This window comes from Neopsephotus bourkii, unplaced genomic scaffold (assembly GCF_033783945.1).
Source record: "Neopsephotus bourkii isolate Nb327-2 ecotype Australia unplaced genomic scaffold, CSIRO-AGI_Nbou_v1 NB_1572, whole genome shotgun sequence".
Lineage (NCBI taxonomy): Eukaryota > Metazoa > Chordata > Aves > Psittaciformes > Psittacidae > Neopsephotus > Neopsephotus bourkii.
The window spans coordinates 7199779-7223532 of NW_026902048.1; the positions used below are offsets into that span (position 1 = coordinate 7199779).

At 44.0% G+C, this 23754-nt stretch overlaps 1 protein-coding gene across 1 annotated transcript in view; it reads left to right on the forward strand.

The window, feature by feature from the left end:
* Positions 1–22771, forward strand: part of ABHD2 (abhydrolase domain containing 2, acylglycerol lipase) — a 29251-nt gene extending 6480 nt beyond the window's left edge. The window contains exons 3-10 of the mRNA XM_061371347.1: positions 4461–4636; positions 6132–6299; positions 9072–9255; positions 12693–12785; positions 14430–14540; positions 15783–15852; positions 16657–16741; positions 17746–22771. Of these exons, the coding sequence (XP_061227331.1) occupies positions 4461–4636; positions 6132–6299; positions 9072–9255; positions 12693–12785; positions 14430–14540; positions 15783–15852; positions 16657–16741; positions 17746–17942 (1084 nt within the window). The 3' untranslated portion in view covers positions 17943–22771. The remainder of the gene's footprint in view (positions 1–4460; positions 4637–6131; positions 6300–9071; positions 9256–12692; positions 12786–14429; positions 14541–15782; positions 15853–16656; positions 16742–17745) is intronic.
* The last annotated feature ends 983 nt before the right edge of the window (positions 22772–23754 follow it).

A 23754-nucleotide genomic window follows, 5' to 3' on the forward strand; every position in this document is an offset into this window, starting at 1 on the left:
GAGGAGTTGGACTCTGTCATGTCCTTGAACACTTTCCCTGTTTCTACTTAATATCAGCACTGGAGGCAAGCCACCTTCTTTTATGAGTGGGGGGCCCTTGTTTGGAAGACATGATTAGATTTAGCAGTAGTAATAGTTTTAGCATAAAACCTAAAGGGCAGTACTTAAATGCTGCTTAAACTGAATACTATGTAGTTGCTCATCCTAGGCACAAGCCTAGCTTGTATTTCTATGTGTTACACCCTGCTGAGCTTGTTTTGTTAAGGTAAGCCGTAGGAAAAATACCCCTGAGTACATACTCTTTTGCATACGGATGGTTGTTCACAGGAGCATCTCTTTTCAGCTGTTTGCCATGAGGAATGTTGTTTTCACTGCAAAACAATCTGTGCTGGCTCTTGCAATCATGACTGGATAGTTAAGGTTTTTTTCAGCTGAGTTGAATATGGAGCTGTCTCAAACTGGTTTTTACATAATAAGCTTAAATAAAATCTGATCTGTGCTTTTTCACTGAGTGAAGACTCTTGCACAATTTGTGGCAAGCTTTTTTCCCCTCACTAGTGTGGTATCATGCACCTTCATGACTGAAGGGTTCTTTCTATGCTCTTCTCTTCAGTTTTAGTAAAAACAAGCTGAAAGTCTGCATAAACCCTGGATGAAAAGATGTCCTTCATTCCTATGCAGTTTTACACTATTATGTGCAGTGCTTGGAAAGTTCTTGTAGACTCACTGAAAGATGTAGATAGAAGTCATTTACAGGGAGACTTTTAGAAACAGATTTATCCATTGCCAAAACGCAGAGTCAACAGAAATAGTAAGATCATATGCCTGATTCTACTAGAGATCATAAGGATGCTTTGCAAACTCAGATTTGGCTTTCAGCAGAAGACAGTTTTTACTGAAATGCAATAATATAGCATCACGTTGTTACTGACAAGGCTTCATAGGGGTTTCTGGTAGGTAAGATTGGCAACTTGGTAAATGAAAGTAATATTGTTAATAGCTGTTTGCTTTTGCATCAGTCTGGTAAGAAGAGTTCAGCTTGTCTTATTTTTTCACTGATTATGCAAGATCTATACAATCTGAGCAGCTTTTCCCCCTCTCTGTTGAAGTCTTGTGATCAGTTTCCTGGAGCCTGGATGCTTAAGGGATTTGAGGATATTTATCTCACCACAAGCTTGTTGCTTAAAGGCTGATGGGCAGTAGCAGAAGAAAAGGTAGGCAAGATAACAAGCTGTTGCTCTCACACTTGCATGTATTTCAGAGCTGTAACTGCTTTATGTTTGAGGGCAAAATGCAGAAATATACTAAACATGCTTTAAGTTTGCCTGAGAGGGAGTAACAAATCTGTGCTTCAGAGCACTGTCCTGTGCATATTATTCATGTTGGAACCTGAACTTTGAATATTTACCTTAAGAGTGTAGTAACATACAGAATGACTAACACCAGCACATCTCTGCTGCAGGCAGTGTGATGCTTAACTGACTGGAGTTAACATGAAAACTAAGCTGAGCATTTAACTTGCTTGGTCTATAGGATGCTTGGAAACACTGGCTTGTCCACTCTGAAGGGAGCAAGTAGTGCATGCACCCTTGTCTGTAGGGTTTAAAGCAGTTCTAGCTTGGAGAAAAATGTGGAACCCATAGGTATCATTTGTGCATCATTATGGACAGAGTCGCAGGGATTCCTGTTGGTTTTAGTCTTTCCTTTAATGAAGAACATACCAGTGGAACTGCATCTGCTGTTTGCTTATGTAAAAGCAGTGTAAAGCTTTGACTTACTGAAGGTCAGGACTTCACATAACTTCCAGTTGGGTTATTTGAAGGCAGACTTGAGGTGTTTTTCCTCAGAGAAGCCAGCTGTGACCTGAGGAGGCAGGCAAGCACTACGCTCTTGGTAAGCAAGCAGGCTTGAAGGCATTTGTCTTCATTTAAACACCGGCAGTAGTGCTAAGGCTTTGAAGACTCTTCTAATTTCCTCTAACAACATCCTGTGGTTTGCGCTGCTGCAGCTGCAGCATCTATTCCACTGAATGACTGTAACCTAGAGCTGGAAACGGAACTGTAAGTAAACATGAAGAAAGGATTGATGCTCCCAGAGATCCTTGATTTCTGTTTCTTCATCAAGGTGGTAGCAATGATCAGTCACAGCTGCTGTAGCTGGAGAAATTGCTTTCCTGTTAGCCCTGTGCAGGGAGACTTTGGGTTTTACCTGGAGCAGTCTGTGATTTGAAAAGCACTGTGTAGAAGCAGAGTCACCAGAGCCTTCCAATGTATGAGTTTAAGGTAAGATTAGAAACTATGCAACAACATTGACATCTGTGTCTCTTAAGAGCTGCAGATTCTTACTATAGGTTGTATTTGACAGCTCCCCACATGCTGTTAGCAAAACCCACTGCAAAGGACTTCAGTGAAGGAGGCAAAAAGCCAGTCAAGCACTATCCAGTGTGGAGTGTGGCTACTGGTTGTGAAGTACATGACTGGGGTGAAGCTGGCTGCTGCTTCTTGGTTTAGAAGGGAATTGTCTTTTCCATCTGCCACAATAGTTGCTGTTCAAAACCCTATGCAGTAAGCTGTGACTTGAGTAGAACCATCTGTAGTCCTTGTGCAGCCTTGTTTACACTGACTGCAATCCCAATGGATATATACTTTGAATTGTGAATATGTATCCCCTGACTACTTTCTATCTCTACCAGCAATTCCAGAAGTCCCCATCATTGCTGGGAGGTTCTACATGTCTGGCATGCTCCATGTCAGTGCCTTCCTCCCAGTGATGCTGCAGTGATCACCCAGAGATGCTGGGCTGATAAGAGATAAATGGTGCTACTAGCCTCACATAGATTCTTTGGGAAGCTTTATAGTTAAGTGATCAAACCCAGGATGAACTGAGGGCTAGTTTACAAGGCTACAAGCATCAGTTGGCAGCTTTTGCAGCCTTTTTTGAAGTGGTATCTCCTTTTGTGGCAATCTATTTTGGGTCTGTTTGGGAAGTGCACTTGCAAAAACAGGCTGTACAATGAACTATTGTGTTGCTTTGACTGTAAGAAGCCTTCCTCATAGATAATAGAACAGGGAGAAAGAGCATACTGCTTCTCTTGGCTGAAAGGGTTTTTGAGGAGTGTGTAGGGGGAACAGGGAGCTGTTGATGACACACAAGAGCTGGCATGGGAAGAAGGTCCAGCTCTGTGAGTAGGTACTGTCAGAGCACAAAGGCAAGATCTCTGTCACATTTGAGTGGATTTTACAGGCTTACGTAGTGTATCTGAGTTCTGAGCTACCTAGTCCCCTGTGAGCAGGGAAGAGCACGATCTTTGCTTTGTGTGGTCTCAAGAAGTCAAAGGAAATAATTGCAGAAGACCTAAAAAACACAACAGGGAAGGAGCTGCTAATCTCTGAGGATCCAAGGTGGTGTCAGCAGCGCTCAGGTTTCACCTGGGTACCCTGTTCTGTGTAGCAGAGACTGGAGATCCTTAATTGGAAGCATGTCCCCTGGGACTGCTGTTCTCCTACTCAATAAATCATTCAAGCTTTCGTGTTCAGAGCTGATGTAACTGTCTTTTCAAGGCCCTGGCTCAGTCTCTCCTTCACAGAGTGCTCGGGTGACTGTCCTGCCACCAGCAATGGAATGTGTCCTGTTACCACTTACAGCTCAGCTTGTGCTAAAACCGCCTGATAGCTGAGCCTTCAATGCCTTCAGCTCATATAGGTGCTTCCTCCATGTCATTTTTAAGCCAGTAAAAGAAAGACAATTTGCTTTGTTATCTGGCTTTAATATGCACTTGATGAATGTAATCGGTAGACTCACCCCTTTTCTGTTGAAAGGGGTTTATTGTGGAGTTTGGCCAATTCTGACAGCTCCTTTTGAAGCTGGCGCAGCTTTACCTAACTGTGCTTGAGAGGCAAAATCACCCTGTACCATGCTCTTCCTTAACTGAGAAAAGCAGTTCTGTGTGGAATCATCCCAGCCAGCAAGGCTTGGGGCTTTCAGCCTTCTAGCCCTTGCTGTGAACCCTGTTGTTTCTGCCCCTGGCTTGTACAGTCAAGTGCTTCCATGAGTTCGTGTGGCTCAACCCAGCAGGCTTCAGTGTTTCAATTAGAACAGATTTACAATGCTTTCCAGGTTCTGGAGGTCAGTGTGGTTGGCTAGCAATGTGCTTTCCCAGTGTCACTGAGGCACGGGGCCTCTGTGTTTGGTGAGAAGCGTTTGTGCGTGTAACACTTCAATATAGAAGAATGCCTCGGGTTTGGCTTCTGCTGCTTCTGTAAGTGCTGAATTGTCAGCTTTGAGAGCATAGCGGTCTCTCCTTGTGGAAAGCTGCAAAGATCAGTGCTGCCAGCTCAGTTGTAGCAAAAACCATGTCATATTTGTTGCTATATTTGGAGATCTGTTACGGGAGTGCTTATTTGTTCTCAAAGGCTCGTTAACACGTCAGGAATAAGCCATTTTATTGCTGCCTCTTTCAGGTATGTTCCACCCCTGATTTGGGGAAAGAGTGGACACATCCAGACAGCCCTTTATGGAAAGATGGGAAGAGTGAGATCACCGCATCCACACGGACTTCGCAAGTACCTCACGATGCCGGATGGAGCAACAGCCACCTTTGATCTCTTTGAGCCGCAGTCCGAGCACTGCATTGGAGGTCAGTCAAGCAGCTGGTGGCTGCATCTAGCTGCTGACCTTGATCCTGTGTGCTGGGGGATGGATGAGGATACTGCTACTTGATGTATTAGAAAGGATAGATGTTACATCTGGTGGTGGAAGGGGAGCTGCTAAGCAATACTAAACCATGTGTGGAGGGTATGAGGCCATCTTACTGTATACCTATACTCAGACATCAGGAGAGACCCTACTAGAGTAATTAACTGTTTGTGGCAAGGAATGGGGAGTTGAGGAACAGAATTCTTTAACCTGTGTCTCCAGTGAGAGGCTGGCAAAGAGAATTTGGTGGTAAGCCTTGACTGGAGTGCCCTTTGCCAGTTAAGGCTGTGGGATCATAGAACAGAGGCTAGCTTCACAATGTCCTTCAATTAACTAGACTTCTATTCCCCCCCCTTAGAAATAGTCTTGATAGTCTTTACTAACGATACGTGCTTCAAGTTCTGCATGAAAACAAACTCCATGTGCAAAGGGTATGATGGAGTCCAGACATGAAGAGAGCTCCATGAAAAAGTATAAAATCATGGGGATTCCTTACAACACTATGTATTTATATTCAGAGTGAATGTCAGCTTTAAACTCACTGTTACTGCTTACAGCAGTACTTAAAACTGAGTTACTGTGGCTTTATTTCAGAAGTACCATTTACTGCTGCAGTAGCTGATGTCGTGAGTCCCATCTGGGCTTTGTCAGTGTGGAGATCCTCATGGTGTAATGCTGCACTAGAACAGTCTTTACCACTGAAAAGAATCTGAGCAGCCCTTCCTTAATGAGGCAAAAATTCAGTGGCTAGAGCTGCTCATGTTGGAGCTTTTCATGAGGCTGAGAGCTCATCTGAAGTACATACATTAATCTTGAATGTAATTTATTGTGCCTACTTGAATTACAAGAAGTTCTTTCTTAGTTGATGAAATGATATCTTGTTAAACTAGTGAACAGTGTCAGCACATCAAATACAATTACATTAGCCACAAAGAAGATGATGGCTCATGTCAGCCGATCAGAATGTCTGTGCTTAGCAAAGCTTCACTTTGAAGATTGTTACACTCAATTCTAGAAGAGAAATGAGGGAAAAATAGCATAGCCATCCTACTTGGTGCATGAATGAGCAGTGGGCTCCAGAGCCTCCACTCACTTAGTCACTGCAGGCTGTCACAAGGCAGAACATGTGTTATGTCAAACACATCATTCAAAGGGACAAATTTGCTCTTAGTCTTTAGGCAGTGTCTGTAGAACTGTTCGGACAGCTTTCCCTGAAGTTACAGGGCTGTTCATCTACTGCAATGTGAATTACTTGTTCACATCTGTAGCACTAGAGCTGCTCATCTCCTGTCCCATAATGAGTTTTTGGCAGGCTACTACCGTTTTTAGCTTGCTTCTGGTAGGTGGTTTCCCATGGATCTCAGTTGGAACCCTTCTGACTCTCTCAATTTGCATGAAGTGACATTTACTTAACTTCCCTCTCTTTCTGTGCACAGAGGATGTCACGATGGTGATCTGCCCTGGGATTGCTAACCACAGTGAAAAGCAGTACATCCGCACTTTTGTTGACTATGCCCAAAAGAATGGGTACAGATGTGCTGTCCTGAATCACTTGGGAGCCCTACCAAACATTGAGCTCACTTCTCCACGGATGTTCACATATGGTAGGTACATCACGGCACCTGGGGACTTATTTCCAAGCTTGTGGAATTTTTAGGGCTTCATCCTTCAGCATAATACAGCTGCTGTATCTGAGTGAGGATAATTTTGTATTGTTTCTTAGGAACTAAACTGAACCTACGCATGGGGAAGATGCTGGGATTCACTTTTCCTTGTCTCTTCTTCTAGTTCTTACACAGGTATCCTAATCAAGGAGGCAAGTTTTTGGAAAGAAAACGTTTTTTTTGGAGTGAAAACCCAAACTCTTGTGGCTAAGAACATGCTCCAGTGATTTTTAGAGGTGCCAAAATGTCAGCTTAGTGGAATGTGGAACAAAACTGGCTCTGAAAAATAAACACTGCTTCTGAGGCTTTAAAATGTAATATGAGAGGATTTTGTACCAGCCTATCCAGAAAGTACATTTCTGTCCTAAGAGGGACACATGGGGATTGGTCCCTGGATGTTACACAAATACCAAGGAGCAGCAACAGTTCCACAGTACAACAGTGGAGCTACAGAAATTAGTGCTTAACTGCCACGATTTGGGGATTTTATCTTGAGTATAAGGAAATGTTAACCTGGAAATTAAAAGGAACTGTGTTTAAGGGTGACTTCAGCTATTCTTAACTGCCCTGCTAGTGAGTAACATGATCTTTGTAGAATGTGGCCTTCTTGCCTGCCACCTGATCTGCTTGTTCCTGAGCTTTCTTGAGCAATTATGTCCTTCTTTACTGCAAACATCTTTATGGACATTATGTCAGGAGTCAGTTGTGGGTTTAGCACATCAGTGTTGGGTTTCTTGTTCTTTAAAGCTGACTAAAACTCACTGCTAAGAGTTTAGATTAGCAGTTCGAATGTTTATCTTGCACAGTTGAATTGCCAAAATAGCAATACTGTGCTTTGAGGTTCTGAGTCTGGCAGGCAAATAGGCTCTAATGCTTTGTTGATCGTTTTATAGTCATTAAATCTACTCAGTGGGAAAGACTTGAGGAATACCAAGTATCTCAATTTGTGTTGAGTCTCTAGGCTGTTAATAGCTTTAAGCCTGCCATGTCCTGGGAACTAAGCTTGGCCTCCTTGAAGCATTTGCTTTTTTGATCAAAGTTGACAGCTTTCTTCCATGGACCTTTGCTTTAGACCATAGGGAGTTACTCTGTAGTGCATCTCTTGAGACATACCTTTCTGAGTCTTTTATAGCCTTGGAAAAGGAAAGGAATGCCTAGCACTTCCTTTGAGTAAGACAGTAAATCACTTGGCAGAGTTGCTTGTTAAGTGGAGTGCCAGTAAGACCATGAGCAGCCTTTACCTCCAACCTGGATATCCTAGTGTCTTTCCAGCTTTTGCTGGATTCCTGGTGTATTTGTTGAGGAGCAAGTAGCCTGAACTTGGTATTTGCTGAATCCTCCAGCCTTGACATCAAGCTTGACCTGTTGCTATTCTGAAATGGTTACCAGTTGCCCTCAAATCATGAAGGTCAAACACTAAAGTATTTTGACTTCTGCTTCTTCCAGAGAGAACTAAAGCAATGCAGCATTTGTCATCTTGATGGAAATTGCTCATCAGGAATGTTCACAAGGAAGTGCCCAAGCCCTGCTGAAACACTCAGCCAGAACCTGTTTCACTGAAGTAACCACAAACCCTGGTGCTCAGTCTAGAGCTAGCTAAAATCTGAGGCTGATGTCTAGTAAGGATGCTACAGTTGGGGTGGAGGCACACTGGAGCAGTGGTAGGTTGGCACATGGTAGAATCCCAGCTCCTGGGATTTCTCTCCCTGGACAAGTTCCACAGGCTGGAGCTGAGTTCCTGTCTCTAGACAGGAATAAACAGCCGTTGTTCATGTGATGCCTTGTCTGTGGTTTTGAGTCTTAAACCCAGTGGGAAGCTTAACAGTGCATAAACAGTTGAAAGCACTGTCCTGATGCCATCCGTTTTGCAGCTCCATTTCTTCATGTTTCCTTTTCCCAAACTACAAGGCAGAAGAGCGAGCTGTAGGTGGTGGTGGTGCATGTGTGCAAGGCCTCATGCCTGTCAAACCATCTGAGGACCCCAGTACTGCCAGAAACTGGACCCCTCTTTGGCTGCAGCCTGTGGGATGCAAGTGGGTGTTAGCTGAGAGCAGAACAGACCTGTATAGAAGCAATTACCTCTTCTCTTGAAGAGGGGGTACCTCTATGTCTTCTAGGAAGCACCAGTATCTTTACGTCCTGTGGTTAGAAAGGGCTAGCTGCCTCTGCTTGAACCCTTCCCTCTGATTCCAGAGAGCAGCTGCTTAGTCAGGCTCTGCATCAGTACGCTGAGCGTTGTCCTGACAAATCAACTCTGCATTTCCATCCCCTCCCTGCATGAGCATGGATTTAAGGTTCCATGGCAGTCTTATTAAAAGCAAGGGAGCAAGCTGCTTTTCAGACACCTCACTTTAAGTTGGGAAGTGGCAAACTGGCTCAGGAAGGTAATTGTGTGTGCTGTTCTTGGATAGTAATGTCAAGGCCAGAGTTGTTGGACTCTGCTTTAGAAAGGAAGACTTGAGATTGTCACGTTAGCTATTGCCATAAATTTTAAGCAATTTCATCTTACTTTGGCACTCTGTCAAAATTAAGCATGAGCTAAGGTCCACAGGACTCATAAAACAGATACATGAACATGTGAATCAGAGCTCTTAAAACCTTAAGGTTATTGAAAAGTGAGGGTAATAAGCTGAACTTAAAGTGCACAACTGAAACTCAAAGTGGGATTACAGGCTTTCAGAAGGTGATTCTTGACTTTGCCTTTATTTTCAGGTTGCACCTGGGAATTCAGTGCCATGGTTAATTACATCAAGAAGACCTACCCTCAGACTCAGCTGGTTGTTGTGGGCTTCAGCCTGGGTGGAAACATAGTGTGCAAGTACCTGGGAGAGAGCCAGGCCAACCAGGAGCGAGTCCTGTGCTGCGTCAGTGTGTGCCAGGGGTACAGTGCACTGAGGTAGGTCTAGAGGATTCTTCATGCTTTCTGTTAACAGTAAGTACAGGTTTCCTTTACCTGGCCAGATGTATGCTGGCAGCTCCTGGTCTGTGTGTGTGTGAGCTGGCCTAACTCTGTCTCATTGCTATAACATCTGAAGAGGAGACATTCCCTGTTTAGTGTCCTGGTGTAACTAACCTGGCAGGCTGGGCAGCATGACAAACTGCTGAGATGATGCCAGGCTTGCAATCTACAGTTTACACACTCTCATCGCTCTGAGGAGTATCCCTTGGTTCATAATGGCTTGTTTGGCTTCAGTGTCACAGTTTCATTTGGCAGCTCTTAGCTGGGGAGACTGAGAAAAGACACACAGCACAGAGGCTGTCGGTCCGTGCTCCCCTCTGAGTGTGTGTCATTGAAACAGTGCTATGGACTGCTGAGGAGATGGAGAGGCACTTGTGATTATGCTGTACACTTGGAAAGGTGAGGAGGAGAAGGACTATAGCCCTAAATTCTGCCTAAAACATTAACCTGTGGTTCCCTGCCTGGAAGCCCAGGCTGTAGCATTTCAAGAGCTGTAATGGCTCCACCTAGCGCTAAGACTGATGTAGGATCTGCTTACGGCGATGCTGCTTGAAAACTGGTGGCTCAACTAATGTGCAGTAACTTTCCATGTACGTAGTTAATGGAATTTAAAGCAGTTGTAACTGGCTAAGCCGCTGCTTTCAGTCTTTACTTTTTATACATGCAAATAACCACTGAGGTGTAGCTGACTTTAATTAAACTGCACTTCGGAGCCCTGAAACTATTTGCAAGACAAAAGTGGCTGTTGAGGCTCTAGGGTATTTGGGTCAAGATCTTTTGGGCAGATAATGGTGAAACTATTGCAGCCCTGTAAGGGGCTTGCTGCGGAATTTGGCCTCCCAGCCTGGTCAAGAAAGCTGGAACTTTCTCGACGCTGTGATGCTTTGCGTGTCTGAAGACCAGACCTCAGCAGTCTGAAGACACCTTTTATAAGCTAAGCTCTTATAGGTGAAAGAGAAGCTTTTATGGAAGCATTAAGATGTGACTAAAAGCTTGATGTGTATATCAGTAATATTCCAGCATTTCTAATTCCTTGTGAGAGCAGATGTAACTACAGCTAAAAATGTATAATTTACTGCTAGGTCCACATGACTTCACAGCCTTAAAATCTGGATAGATGCATTCAGGCACAGCATTTCTGTTTTGTTTCAACTAAAATGCTCTTGGATGTCGTGGGGTTTTGGCATGGAGCACAGAGCATACTTTTGAAGCCAGCTCCTCAATCACAGCCCTCAGACAGGGTTTGCAGGGTTCACATCAGACTGCAGTCTACTTGGTTCATCTTCTGCTGTTACTCACTGTACTATTTCTGCTGTCCAGAATGATGTTGCAAGTAATGCTGTTCCCTAGGCCGATTTCTGTAGCAGTGTGTCATGGTGTGCTGGTAGAACAGCAGGACAAGGGCAACCTGTTTAACAATACTCGGATGTTCCTGTGGAAGAGTTTCAGCTGCTTGTCTGAATTTAACGCAGGTCTTCAGTGGGTTGTGTGGATTACTGAGCTCTGGACTCCACCTGCTGGGTAAACATCTACTAGCAGATCTCCAGTCTCAAAGCATCTGCTATGTGTTACTGGGCAGTCAGCAGGAAAGCTTTTCAGATCTGCTGTCTCCTTACATCACGTCTACTTCTGCTTTAATTGCGGATTATCTGGAGAGCTGTGGGAAAGCAACATCAGTAAATAACTACTAAGCAAAACACAGGCGAGGGAGGGCCTTGTGCGCTGGTTGTAGAAGTGGGAGGGAGGAGGTACAAAGCACCTCAAGGTGGAATGTTAAGCCTTAGCTTTCCTGGGCTTGGTGTGGTAGGTTGAAATAACTGGCCTCGTCCCTCTGGGCTACATGAAAGTGGATTATCCTGTTATGCGTGACCACTTAGTTTACAGTTCCATTTTCTTTCTGTATTAGTTTGTACAGCCTTTATTCCTCAAATAACTTTAGGAAGTGAAGGAAAAAAGTGGTGGTGAGTAAGGTGAGCCAGGGATGTGAAATATGAAAGCCTTTCCGGAGCATTAAGCATGAGTCCCCTAGCTGGGCATAATAAAATAGCAAGAATAGTAGGATCTGCCAGAAGAATGAAAGACTCTTAGTTTAATGAATTAACAGAATCTGGGGAATGTGTTCCCTGAGGCTAAATGGGGACACATCTCCTTATTCCTTAATCCCTGCCTGCACAGGCTTGATTCTGCTTCTTGATCTTGTGGAATGCATCTTCACCATAGCTACAGCTGTGGGGAGAGACCTCAGCTTTTGAAACCTGTGCAGTCCTCAACATACTCGGAGTTGCTTTTCTTCCAGTACTTGCAGCTCTTCGTATTAGGAATGCCACTGTACACCACAGGAACTGCAGGGGAATTCTAGCAGTTTTAACTTCAAAAGTCTTGTAATAACTTAATGGGTTTGCTTGGAAAATCTTTTGTGAACAAATAAATGTGCATCTTCCTTTCTGGCTTCATTCCCCTGCCCTGGTATAAACATGATAGGTATGGTCTGGCTAGGCAAATAAAGATACGAAATATGTATATGGATATAGATTGCTTTTGTCCTTGTAGGGGACTTGCAGGTTGTGGCTTGGGAGGTCCTGCTAAATCTGCTGTAGCTCTCATGGTACGTTAATGTTTAAATGGTAGGAGTACTTGAATAGGTGAAACTGCTCTCGGCATTCTTAAGTTGCTCAGTAAATGATAGTGTGTTTCCTCAGTAACAGCAAACCCTGCTAAGTGTAAAGCTATAACCTGCCCGTGACCCTGCATAGCAAAGGAGTGGTGGTATCTGGCAGAGCTCACATGTCTGGATCGCTTTAATTCTGCTCTAACAACAGATAAGCTGTGAAGTGCTGTTCTGCTTTGAGAATAGGTAAAGGCTTCAACTCGGATGCCACTTGCAGCTGTGACACATATTTATTCCTGCAGCTCTTGCCAGTGAAGCTAGAACAATAAGTGTCTGCACATATTGCAAACATCTGCACAAATTGTTTCCTCCACAGAGCTATCTACACAACAGACAACGCTTCATTCAGCAACAGGTTTTAGTCCTTTCCTTGGTAGTACCATTAAGTAAACTACATTCAACTTGTGCAAAGGGATACCAAAATCCTGTTGTCAGTGCTGCAGATCTTGATTGATGCCTCTTAAATGCTCTGATCCAAACTGCTAATTGCATTGTGCAAAACGAGACCGTGGATCAGTTTTCTGATACTAACAAACTTCTTCAAAGCAGGAGTCATTTCCTGGCAAAGGTTAAGCTGTGGCAGGGAGGGCCTGGAGGTTTGTTTACACAGCCTCTAGGCTGCCAGAAGACGCTACACTGGGTTAATCTGATCTTTCAGGATCTCCATTAACAGCTTTGATTGTTCTGCAATGTGTATTTTTTCTAGGGCACAGGAAACCTTCATGCAGTGGGATCAGTGCAGAAGATTTTATAACTTCCTCATGGCAGACAACATGAAGAAGATCATCCTTTCTCACAGGTACTGCAGTACATCACTTAACGTTGGTTGCTATATTGCATATTCCATTTTACTCCTTTAAAATAGAGCTGCTGAAAGTTTTATGTACCAGTTCCTTGTTTGGTAGTCTTTACTAATCAGCAGAGAAGGGGAACCCATATCAATCTCATTCATGTACTATAAAATGTACAAATAAGCTTTGATCTTAGAAGAAAGCAGGCTTTGTTTCTTTGCCTTCTGAGGAAACTTGCTTAATGAATCCACAAGATATGCACAGGAAAACTTTGCAATTAAACTTCAAAGTGGAGCGTTCTGCATCTGTTTCACTTCTAGCCAAAGAATTCCCTATTCAAGGAGCTTCTTGTTCTGCCACCTACTCGAGGTAGGACTAATCTTCAAGATCTGCTGTTTATCAAATAAGCAAATAGACAAGTTGTAGCTCTGGCTTCTAGCTGTTCCTCTAGAAAGAGCATGTAGCCAGCAAAGTACCCAGTATTGCTGTTCCTGGAGTGCAAGTGCTCTTGTAGGATCCCTGTGCTGCTGCTGCGGTCTGTTTCTCTCAACCTAAAGGAATGTGTGTATTAAATAGGTGACATGCTCAATGTTGTTCTCTCCTCCATCAGAAGTTCTCTAGGTATTTTCTAGGGCCATAAATGTGTAAGTATTTCATCTCTGTGTGTTTGAAGTTGCCTAACTCAAGGGGAATAGCAAAGACCCATTCCAGTTAAGAGCATGTGTCACTTGCAAACTTTTGTTTCACTATTTACACTCCTGTGCAGTATAAAACACTTGTAGAGGGACTTAGGGCAGCTAACAAGTGGGATGAGCCACATAATTCCTTCCAGATTGACAGATATTTAGACAACTTGATCAAGTTTAACATGTGAAGTTAGGTAAGCTCCCATTCAAAGTACTTAAATTCATAACCCAGAAAAAGCTAGTGCTGGCTTGGAGGCAAGTCTGTTAACTTTTTTTTTCTCCACAATCTCTCCTGCTGTGAGGCAACTCCCCCAAATCAAACCTAGCTCCCTCCTGCTCTGCCCTGCAGCTGCCTCTGAAAGGGAATAAAACCCCTTTCCAACTTGTAGCTTTTGTTCTGTGTTAGGGGAGCAGTTTGTTCTGCTAAAGGAACACATCCTCTCCTGAGAGCAATAACTAATTATGACAAGTGTCCATAGTAAATAGCTTTCTACTAAGGTAATGCCCCAAGTAGTTTTTGCTGTGTGAGCTAACCTAATATCTGTGCTTGGGAGACTTTAAGGCCAGATGGTGAAGGAGGTGCTATGCCCATAACTCCTAGTGACACCCAAGCCACCCACAGGTTTGGTGTGAAGCTAAAGGACCCTCCCTCTCTAACATGCAGCCTCTGTTCCAAATGCCCCAGTGCTGTCTGTTCTGGGAAGATTCTTTTTAAAGGCCCCTTGTGCAGTTTTTCAGTGTAACAGGAAAACATTTTTCTGTGCAGAGACTGTTAGGGTGTCTGTTATACCTTGCTGCAAAGGGAGTAGGACAAATAAGCTATGCTTGTTCCTAAGAAAGCCTCATGTGTATGTAGCCCACTTCTGGTCTTGTCACACTTGGTAGGCTCACTTGTCCTTGAATGGGTCATGGGTTTCCTGCCCTTGTCATGTTATTTGGATGTTTTTCTTGATGTTACTCTTTCAGGCAAGTTCTTTTTGGAGATAACGTGAAGAAGCCACAGAGTCTGTCAGATGCTGATCTGAGCAAAATCTATACAGCAACATCCCTTATGCAGATCGATGACAACGTTATGAGGTATGAAGGGTGATTCTCTGATCCTCTGTAGAACTCTGAAAGCACCTTCTCTTTCAAGTGTTCCTCTTGCATGCCCCTTGCTGTGCCTGTAGGAATCTGCTGAAACACAATGCTGACAACCTCAATTCTTCCTTGCCTTCACACTGAATAAAACTTGCCACAAAAAAGCTTGCTATTGACAGTCACAGCTTCTGAAAAATCCTCCAGGAGGCATTTAGTTATCAGCAACATCTGAACCTGCAGCCTTCAGTAATGTAGGAAGAGGCCAGCTCTGCCTGCAAGCCCTAGCAAAACCAGTGCAGAATGTGGAAGGCAGCTCAGAACTGCTCATGAATGTCCTTAGCCCTGCTTCAACCTTAAAAATAAGCCCTTCTCCCCCAAAACCAGCACTGCCTTCTCAGCAAGTACTTGGGTTAGCTGAGATAATGCAGCTTTTTCTACTTGTCATTCTAACACATTGCTTTATAAAGCAGTAGCTTGTTACTGCCTGTGTCCTTGAAAATAGCATAGCACTTCAGTGGCAGTGTTCATACCATGGCATGTTCTGTATCAGACATTGACACCTTTCCAGGATGAAGCTGTAAACTGTCAGCTATGTGGCTATAACACTTTTGGCAGACTGGGAGTGTTGCTGGCTGCTTTGTAAAAGCTATTCCTAGGGAAGTCTCCCTTCTTATTCCCTCATTCCTGGGGCCTTTCCAGTTTGGGCCAACAGCTGTGTTGTCTCCTGTGTTGACAGAAAGACCCCCAAAAGCACAAAACTAAAAGCACCACCACAAGCATTTGAATATAAGTTTACTGAATTCTTGGGTTGGGATGGAGTGCAAAGGATTTGGTGAAGAACTGGAACCACACTGAAAGCTGGGTAGCTTATAGGCAGGCCTTTTTGTCTGGTATAGTTAAGGTTCATAAACTGGTTGGTTTGTATTTGAAAAGGCTTTTGGGTAAAGATGTAACTGTTGCTTCCATATGTACAAATAAGCATGATACTTTAAAAGAAATGCCCTGAAGACTGCTAGGTTTCAACCTGCATGTTTAACTTGCCCATGCTAACAGAATGTTTGAATAAGTACAGAAAGCATAAAGGCATATGCTGCCAAAGGAGCAGAGACACTGGGTGGTAAAAAAACCTTGTCTGTGAAATTGAGGCATCATTCCTGTCTCTGCATGTGTGTCCTCACTTGGAAGTGTCACATGGGTACCAGAAGCAAGCGTTTGCAATGACAGTCTTCTCTATTTCAGGAAGTTCCATGGCTACAGTTCCCTGAAGGAATACTATGAAGAAGAAAGCTGCCAGCATTATTTGCACAGGGTAAGCTCTTGCAGTAGAGACTGCTCTTGTACCTTCATTTTCCTATTGGAAAGACAGTGCTCCATGATTTCTGTTGTTGGTACCTACATCCAGCTGTCTAAGCTGGGATTTTCAGAAATAAACAGGTACAGTATATTGAATCATAGAATCATAGAAGTGGGATTTCAGTTCTTGCTACCTTTAACACTGGGACTAAGTGCTCTGGCCTCATTCAGCTGAACTGCTCTGAGTTTATGAGGGTAAGGTGGGAAATAGGTGGTGGCATGGAGCGTGCGGCTTCAAGGAAGAAAGGCTTTATGGATACTGTGGAGGAGGCTCAGGATGCTGTCTGACCCATGCTTAAGCAGACCAAAGTTTTGCAGAAGTGGAACTGGAAGATAAATTCCTCCTTGATCTACTGAGCCAGAGGATGGAGACGTTCCAAGGGAGTTTCCTGGACTTTAACCAAGGTGTCCATAACAGAGCTGGTGCTAGCTGCCTGATTCTCAGAGCAGTGCAGAATGGAAAAGGGTGTAGCTATTTGAATTCTGAGAGTGGAGAAGATCCATGAGTCAATCTGTACTTGTCCTGATGCACCCCTGCTCCTTTCTTACAATTGAGTTTAAAAAGTTCTGCATTGGTGAAAACCCGCCAGTCTTAATTTCTGTCTCTTTCTGCTTTTCTGATGCTTCCCCAAGTACAGAGCAGCTCTGAAATAGGAAGTCTTGATTGAGTTAAGCTAAGATGCTTTTATAGTAGGTAGATTGAAATTCAGATACCAGCCCCTTAACGGTTTTTCCTTCTCTGCCATGTTTCTTGATGCAGATTTATGTTCCTCTTCTATTGGTTAATGCTGCTGATGACCCTCTTGTGCATGAGAGTCTTCTGTCAATTCCAAGAGCTCTTTCAGGTATGTTGAAGCAGTCTCCTCCAGCTATGCGTATTTGTGTACCTGCAGCTTCCTTATCACATCATTATCCATGATTTCAAAGCAGCTTAACTTGCCTCCTCACACCTGTAGTCCTGTGAGGTGTACTAAGCCACTTTAAATTACCAGTTGTAGAACTAACAAGGCTAACCTTGATCAGGAGGAACTTGAATCCTTTCAGCTGCCTACTGCTGGTTTGGCTGTTGTTGATAGCCAGCAGGTTATCTTCAGGTTACATTCTTGAATGGAAAAATGCTTCCTCATGTCTTTATTCCTCACTGGGATTTAGTAGAAAGGTAGGTAATTGTAGTGTTTTTCTTGATCAGGTATGGATGGACAGCCCCCTTTGCTGATAAATGCTGATAAATAACACATGTATGCCTTATTCAGTACTGAACTTGAAAGGACTTCTGTGAGCTATTTTCAGCCAAGGAAAAAAGGGCAAATTATCTCTAGAAGCTCAGGAGAGGGAGCTGGCTGTTGCTTCATCACACAAGTAGTGCACAGGAAGCAGGGTTCATTCTTTTCCTGGTTGAAAGCTGTGAGCATAGAATTTATCCACAGCTGCTTCCAGACAGAAGCAAGCATAGGAATTTTCTCACTATACATGGAACAAGGTGGCTGATGTACAATCAGTGCTTAGTGCAGCTTGACATGATATTAACAGTTCTAGTTCCACAGTACGTGATTTAAAGATGTGAATGTGTTAAAGAATGAGTGTTCTTGTGGAAACACGGGCATTGCTCAGACACCCTCTGTACTGACTGGGATCTGCTCCTGCAGACTGCCCTGTCCTGCGAAGCAGTAAGGTTATGTGCTTTGAACTTCAAAGTGGCTTTGACCTTCCTGCATTCCTGCTTCCTATACGATTGCTCCTTTGGTTCAGATGCTATGCCAAGGGTTGAGTTGATTTATCGCAACAAGACTGTTTCGTTCTCAGCTCAGAGATGTTAACCTGGAACTTTCTGCCTACTTTTGTTTTACAGAGAAAAGAGAAAATGTCATGTATGTGCTGCCCCTTCATGGAGGCCACCTGGGATTTTTTGAGGGGTCTGTACTGTTCCCAGAACCTCTCACCTGGATGGATAAGCTTGTGGTACAGTATGCCAATGCCATCTGCCAGTGGGAGAAGACAAAGTCTCACTGCTCAGACACAGAGCAGTCTGTATCTGGCTCTGAATAATTGACCCAAAGACTCTAGATCACTTCAGTGTATCTCCCCCTTTGGGAACATTTTGTTCCCTCACTTGCTGCTTCAGGTTTCCATTCTCCTTGATATCCTATGGCTGGGGTTTGATCATAATATTTTCTTGCAAAGTGGAGTTAAAGCAAAGGTAAATATCTGGTCAGAGCATTTTTGCATATAGAGTCACTTGGGTTTGTAATTTACTGCTCTGTCTGAAAAATTAGGTTGCTGACTGTGACTTGTTACAGGGTTACTGAGCTCAAGGCTGCTTGCTTTAATATAGCAGAAGTTTCAAGTATCAAAATCCCATCTCCTGCTGGTTAAAAACTTGATCTACATCATTGTTTAGGTGTAGGGAACAGGGTAACTAAGGCTCTGTTCTGTCCCTGTGCTGGAAAAACCCTGTACCAAGCCACTGGCCAGAGCATTGTTCAGTCTCTAAGCCACTAAAATGTGGCTTGGAAAAACAGATGCTCGACTGCAGGTTCAGTTCCAGCCTTGCACCATCTCAAGGGGAAGCCTTTTAGTTCCTAGGAATGCACTTACACAAATCAATCAACTTAAAAATACTTAACTTTTTCCATGCTTCAGCTGTCTGTGGATTGGGTGTCTTTATGCTGGAACTCTGAGAAAAGCTGCAGGCTGGTAATACCATGTAATGTTTCTATGTAAACATGTTCTTGCACCAAGAGTAGATCAGTCACCTTTGCCTCCTTTTAAATGTAATCATCTTTTTGGTACTGAGCTTTTCTTTGACCCAGGGCTTTTTGAAGCTGGCTCTGGCTTCCAAATGGAAACCAGTGATCAAGAATCTGAAGGATCTCTCTGTGAGCTCAATCTCTCCTTAAGAATATTTCATAGAGAATTAAGTACTCTCAAGTGGTTTTTGGACATATGACTTGCCTTACAATTGATGAGGAACTGGTGTTCTCTAGCCCTGTGCAACTAGAATGGTATCTCTGCATGGCTAACTACTTCCATATCTATGTAAAGGCTGCAGGGTTGCTGGCTCCAGTGAGACGTTGGGCTCTTCCTCACTTGATTCCTTTTTCACAACCAGACATCCTCTTTTGGTTTTAATGTGTGAAGCATTAAAGCTGTTGGCAGGAAAGATGCCTACTCACTTGTGCTTTTCCCCCCAAGTGGTGTTATAGTCTGTACCAAGATGGCTATTGATGATTCTAGTCTATCCCCCAGAAGGAAAGTTGTCCCATGACAATCTGGATACTGAAACCTTGTGATAAAGATCTTTTTTTACTGTTTGTTCTGTCAATATTGTAGCCTCATTAATCCATCCTTAGGACTGCTTTATCACAGTGTCAGTAAAGTTCTTCTCCTGTCTCACTTCCCACATCAGTTGGCACTTTATTGCTTCAGCCTTGGTGTATGTTCCAGGCACTTTAGTTTATAGCTTAAGGGTGAAACAAGCTTCAAGACTTCAGTCTGGTAATGTAGGGGAGCAAGCTTTTTGGAGTGCCCTGTCCCTGAACTTCAATAGGTTGGAGAGGTGGGTTTTGTTTTAATAAAGCAATAATGAACTGTTGTAGCAAAGGTGCATTATCATATCGGGAAATTCCTTTAATCTGCCTTAGGCCAGACACCTTGGCCTGTTACAATGAACTGTGGATATCTGCACATTCTCCTGGTTAGCAAATCGGGTTTCCTTTTTGATTCAAAGAAAAAATTTGGCCAAGTAAAGCTTGCAAGACTTGCCCTTTCTTGTGGCTATTCCTTAAGAACTATTTTAGGGCATCAGTTAGCAAGGATATTCTTAGCTGGTGGATATCTGGTCTCTATGTTGTTATCCTCTTATTCATACTGCATCTGTGTACCGCTAAAGTCTGTCATAAGGCGCTTCAGGTTTTTGCTTAAGTAGCTGTTCATGTAATATTCATTGGATAGGACTTAAATCTTGCTTCAACAGAAGTGGAGTATGAACAACACTTGTACACATCAAATAGATACAGCATAAATTTAGGTGTGTAGAGGGATGTGATTGTTATCTCCCATGGGTTACAACTTTAGAAGTGTTTCAGCTCTCATCGTATACTACAGCTGTAGCTTAATGCAGGTTGTGTCTGTCTGCCTCGAGGAAACAAACCTCCCCTCCCCATGCTTCATGCATCCTTCCCCAGTCAATCTTTACTGTGCTAAGTATCAACTTGAGACAGTTCTAGAGGAAGAGTCCTTAGTACTGATACTGCTGAAGAGCTCATCACATAAGCCAACATGCAGATACCTATGAAAGGTCAATGTGCATCTGAGCTCCTTTGAGAACAGAGTATCTGCTGTCCTCAACTTGAGAGCCTTCTCAAAAGGAGGGGTGCTCTGCTCAGCTCCCCAAGTGGCTGAAGCTCTACCTTACTCCCAAGGACCCCAGACTGGCAGAACAGTTCAACTGACTGGCCCAGAACATGCAAGTCAGGACGGTAGGAACTGGCTGGGAAGGTTAATGCTAAGGTAAAGCAAGTGTTTTGTCTCAGCTTTTTGGCCAAGTCCCTCTTACAGAACACAAGGTACTTTACTTGCAGCTTCCACTACATCAGATTCACCAGCATTTTTAATGGTCCCTTGGTTAGCTTCTAAATCGAGAGTGTTTTCAGGTGGATCTGGCAGTGTTGTTGCACTGTAAAGACAAATGTGAACTTACCTGCATTCTTCCTGAGTGTTTTCCCGCAGTTCCTGTTCATGAAGATACAGGTTACAAAGGGCATTAAGCAAAGATGTTGGGAACTATTAGCTACAGTACTGAATTTAGCCAATATACCTGTGTGTCATCTGTCCTGGGTCTGTCACAAGTCCCCAGACCTTTGACATGTGGTGCCTTGCCCCTTCCTTCCTCCTTCCCTTGACATCAGCATATCTAGAGACTTCAGTAACAGCTCTCTCAGAGCTTTGGGGGCTTTGCTTTTCAGTAGTAAATGAATTTTCAGACACTAACTTGTGAGATACCTCTGGCAATGTGCACTGTACAAGTGAGTCTTGACTTAAAGGACCTTTGTGGGCAGCCTACGACTAGCTACAGTCTATTTGAAGGCTTAAAATAACAATGTCTATCGGTAGTGGATCACTTTCAGCTCTCTGCTCTTCAAGCAGTAGGGAGTGAGTCATAGAAGGAGGGGGGTTTGCTTTGCTTAACATGTGATTTGCTGCTTTACAGTCCTAAAGTTCTTGTGTCTATTAACTCTCCAGCAGCGTAGCTGAAGGTAGGTTGCCTAAGTGACTGCTTCAAAGGAGCAGAGAGTAGCAACTTGAGGATTTAATTGCCAAACAGTTTAGTCACCTGGATTCCTTCCAAGTTTTGCTAGAAATATTATGCCTGCCTGGAGCTTACTGAAATTCTTCTCAGCCTTTTCCAGGAGACCAGAAAAGGCCCATGCCTTGTGTTGCATGTGTAAGTCATTTGTTGTGAAGAGCATCATCTTGTTTCTGGCTTGAGCCATGCTCCCTGTCTGTATTCCTTAGGTGGGTCTGCCTGATGGGTAGGTCCCAGAGCCACAATGACTCAAAGCAGTATGTAGATGAAGAGCAAACAACTCCTCTTGGTGTGAGGACCTTCTGGAGGTTTCAAATGCCTCAGAGCAACAGCAGCCTAAGGGAGGGATGCCTTGTGACTGTACCCCTTTGTCACTGGGAATGTGGGCTACACTGGCCTGGATTTCCTCGGCTTTTGGGGGAGCTTAAGTGTAAGTGCCATCAATGAATCAAAGCAGATGCCAGCTTTCCATGCTGCAGTGGAAGAGTTTCTAGGATTAACCTGAACTGTCGTGTTCTGAACATCTCTACTCTTGGGTTTGCTGGTTAATCAATGGACACAAACACTGCAATCCAGGGCAGCATTTGTCAGGTTGGCTCTGCTGATTGAACAGCCCTTTTCAAGTCTCTCTTAACTCTTTTCAGAAGCATCACTTGAGGATAAAGGCTTTTCTCTTTTCCTCTCCCAGTAGCATTGCCTAACCCAGGTAGTTTGTATGCCAGTAAGGAGCACTATATCCCATAAGGTGGCTCTACACAAAGCCCTTCTGCTTCTGTTTGAATGACAAGCTCTCATTGTCTATCTCTGTTCATGCAAGAGCTTTGATTAGATACAGAACTTTCTCCTAGGGTCTCTGCTATAGTTCTTCTGGGATGTTGACCCTTCCCATGGCTCCTGCCAAGTGGGAAGTCTTTAAAAGGCCAAACAAATCCCACTTGTATTTGATATAACCAAACCCTACTGCTTAGCCCAAGTCAGCAGCTTCCCAAAAGAGCATGTTTTCTCATTGTGTAACTTGTCAGCTTGACCATAATTCCCGGTGACAGATCACTGGGCATTCTTCTTGAGAAAGCAAAACCTCTTCCTCCAAAACCCCCAGCCCAAAGAGGTGTGGAGAGGGCTGAGGACCAACAGACCTGTGCCCTTGGTGTGCCCATGCAGCTGTGTTAGAACAGCCGAGCGGCTTCTGATGTTCTTGGTGAGCAGTTCGCTATCCAAATACTTCCCAATTGGCAAAACTCTACTCTGTGACTATCCCTAAATGCTGCCCTGAAACAGCTTCGTATCCTGAGACACCCTCTCTGCTGCCATGTTCTGAGTCGGATTCTCTGGAGCTGATGGCTTCAGAGGAGATGATTTGCAACTAGCAATGCAATTTTTCTATATCTGCTGATGTTTACCTTTCAAATGATATATATAAATATATATAAAACAATGTCTGATTTTTCTCTTTAATTTTTGTTCTTCCATGTGGTGTAAAATGGAGATCATTGCAAAGCAAAATGTAATTTTGTTATCTTTTGATTCAGTGGGTTTTCTTTATTTAAAAATAAAGGACTTATTGAAGCCAGTGCTACAGGGAGTGACCGTGTGCAGTGTTACTGGGTGATGAAGTCTGTCACTTCTAGGCCATGCCTTACTTGCTCCCTTTGCAGTGGGAAGAGGATCATTTGATGGGGGAATACATGGTTATTAAAATGAATATGTTCCCTCAGATATGAGCTCTGATGTAGCTAAAGGAGTAACAAGAGGAGTCCTTTAGCCCAGCTGTTCCTGCAGCACAGAAGGCCTCTCCTCTGTGATGACCGCTTCCCTTGAGGATGGGGTGAAGCTCTGGGCTCATGTTTGTGCAGAAATCACCATGTGTTGTTTTTCCCTGTTGGAGAGAGGGTGGATTTCCTAATCCTTGAGCTGGCAGAAGAAACACAACAGCAACAATGGCACCTCTGAGCCCAGGGCAGAGAGAAGCCCTGCCAAAAGCATCACTTGACTGACGTTAAGAGCTCACCAGATTTTTACCTACAGGCCAAGTAAGACAGATGTGGAGGGTAACTGGGACTGCTGTTGGGGTGGCTGGGCTGAACCAGGACCAATGGGAACTGCTCTGTGGGAGGCAGTGCTTTGTGCTCCATCTCTAGTTTATTGGCCATTGTAATGTAGCTGTTAGATCTGCTTCAGAACTTGGTCAGAGTCACTGTGGGGGGGAAGCTGAGGCATGCACGGATGATGCTCACTGCTCTGCTGTGCTATTCTGTGGCCCCATCAAAGCAAGCTCCTGGCTCACAACGTGTCCCAGCAGTGTTAAGCAGCCACAGCGACCTCCCAGGAGCTGTCCCAGTCCCAATCCCATAGGCAGCAGTGTGCTGTTCTGTCTGTGCACACGGGGCTTTGTCTCTGTTTCTACAAGCGAGCTGCAGTTGCTCTGTCTCCCAAGCAAGCTGTGCTGTTGTGTTTCCTCTGGCCTGACGGTTGTAGGGTTGTCACACGTGCTTTCCTTGGGATGGCTCCAGCTGCTTCCCGGCCCTGCACAGTGCGGAGCCAAATGCAGCAGAG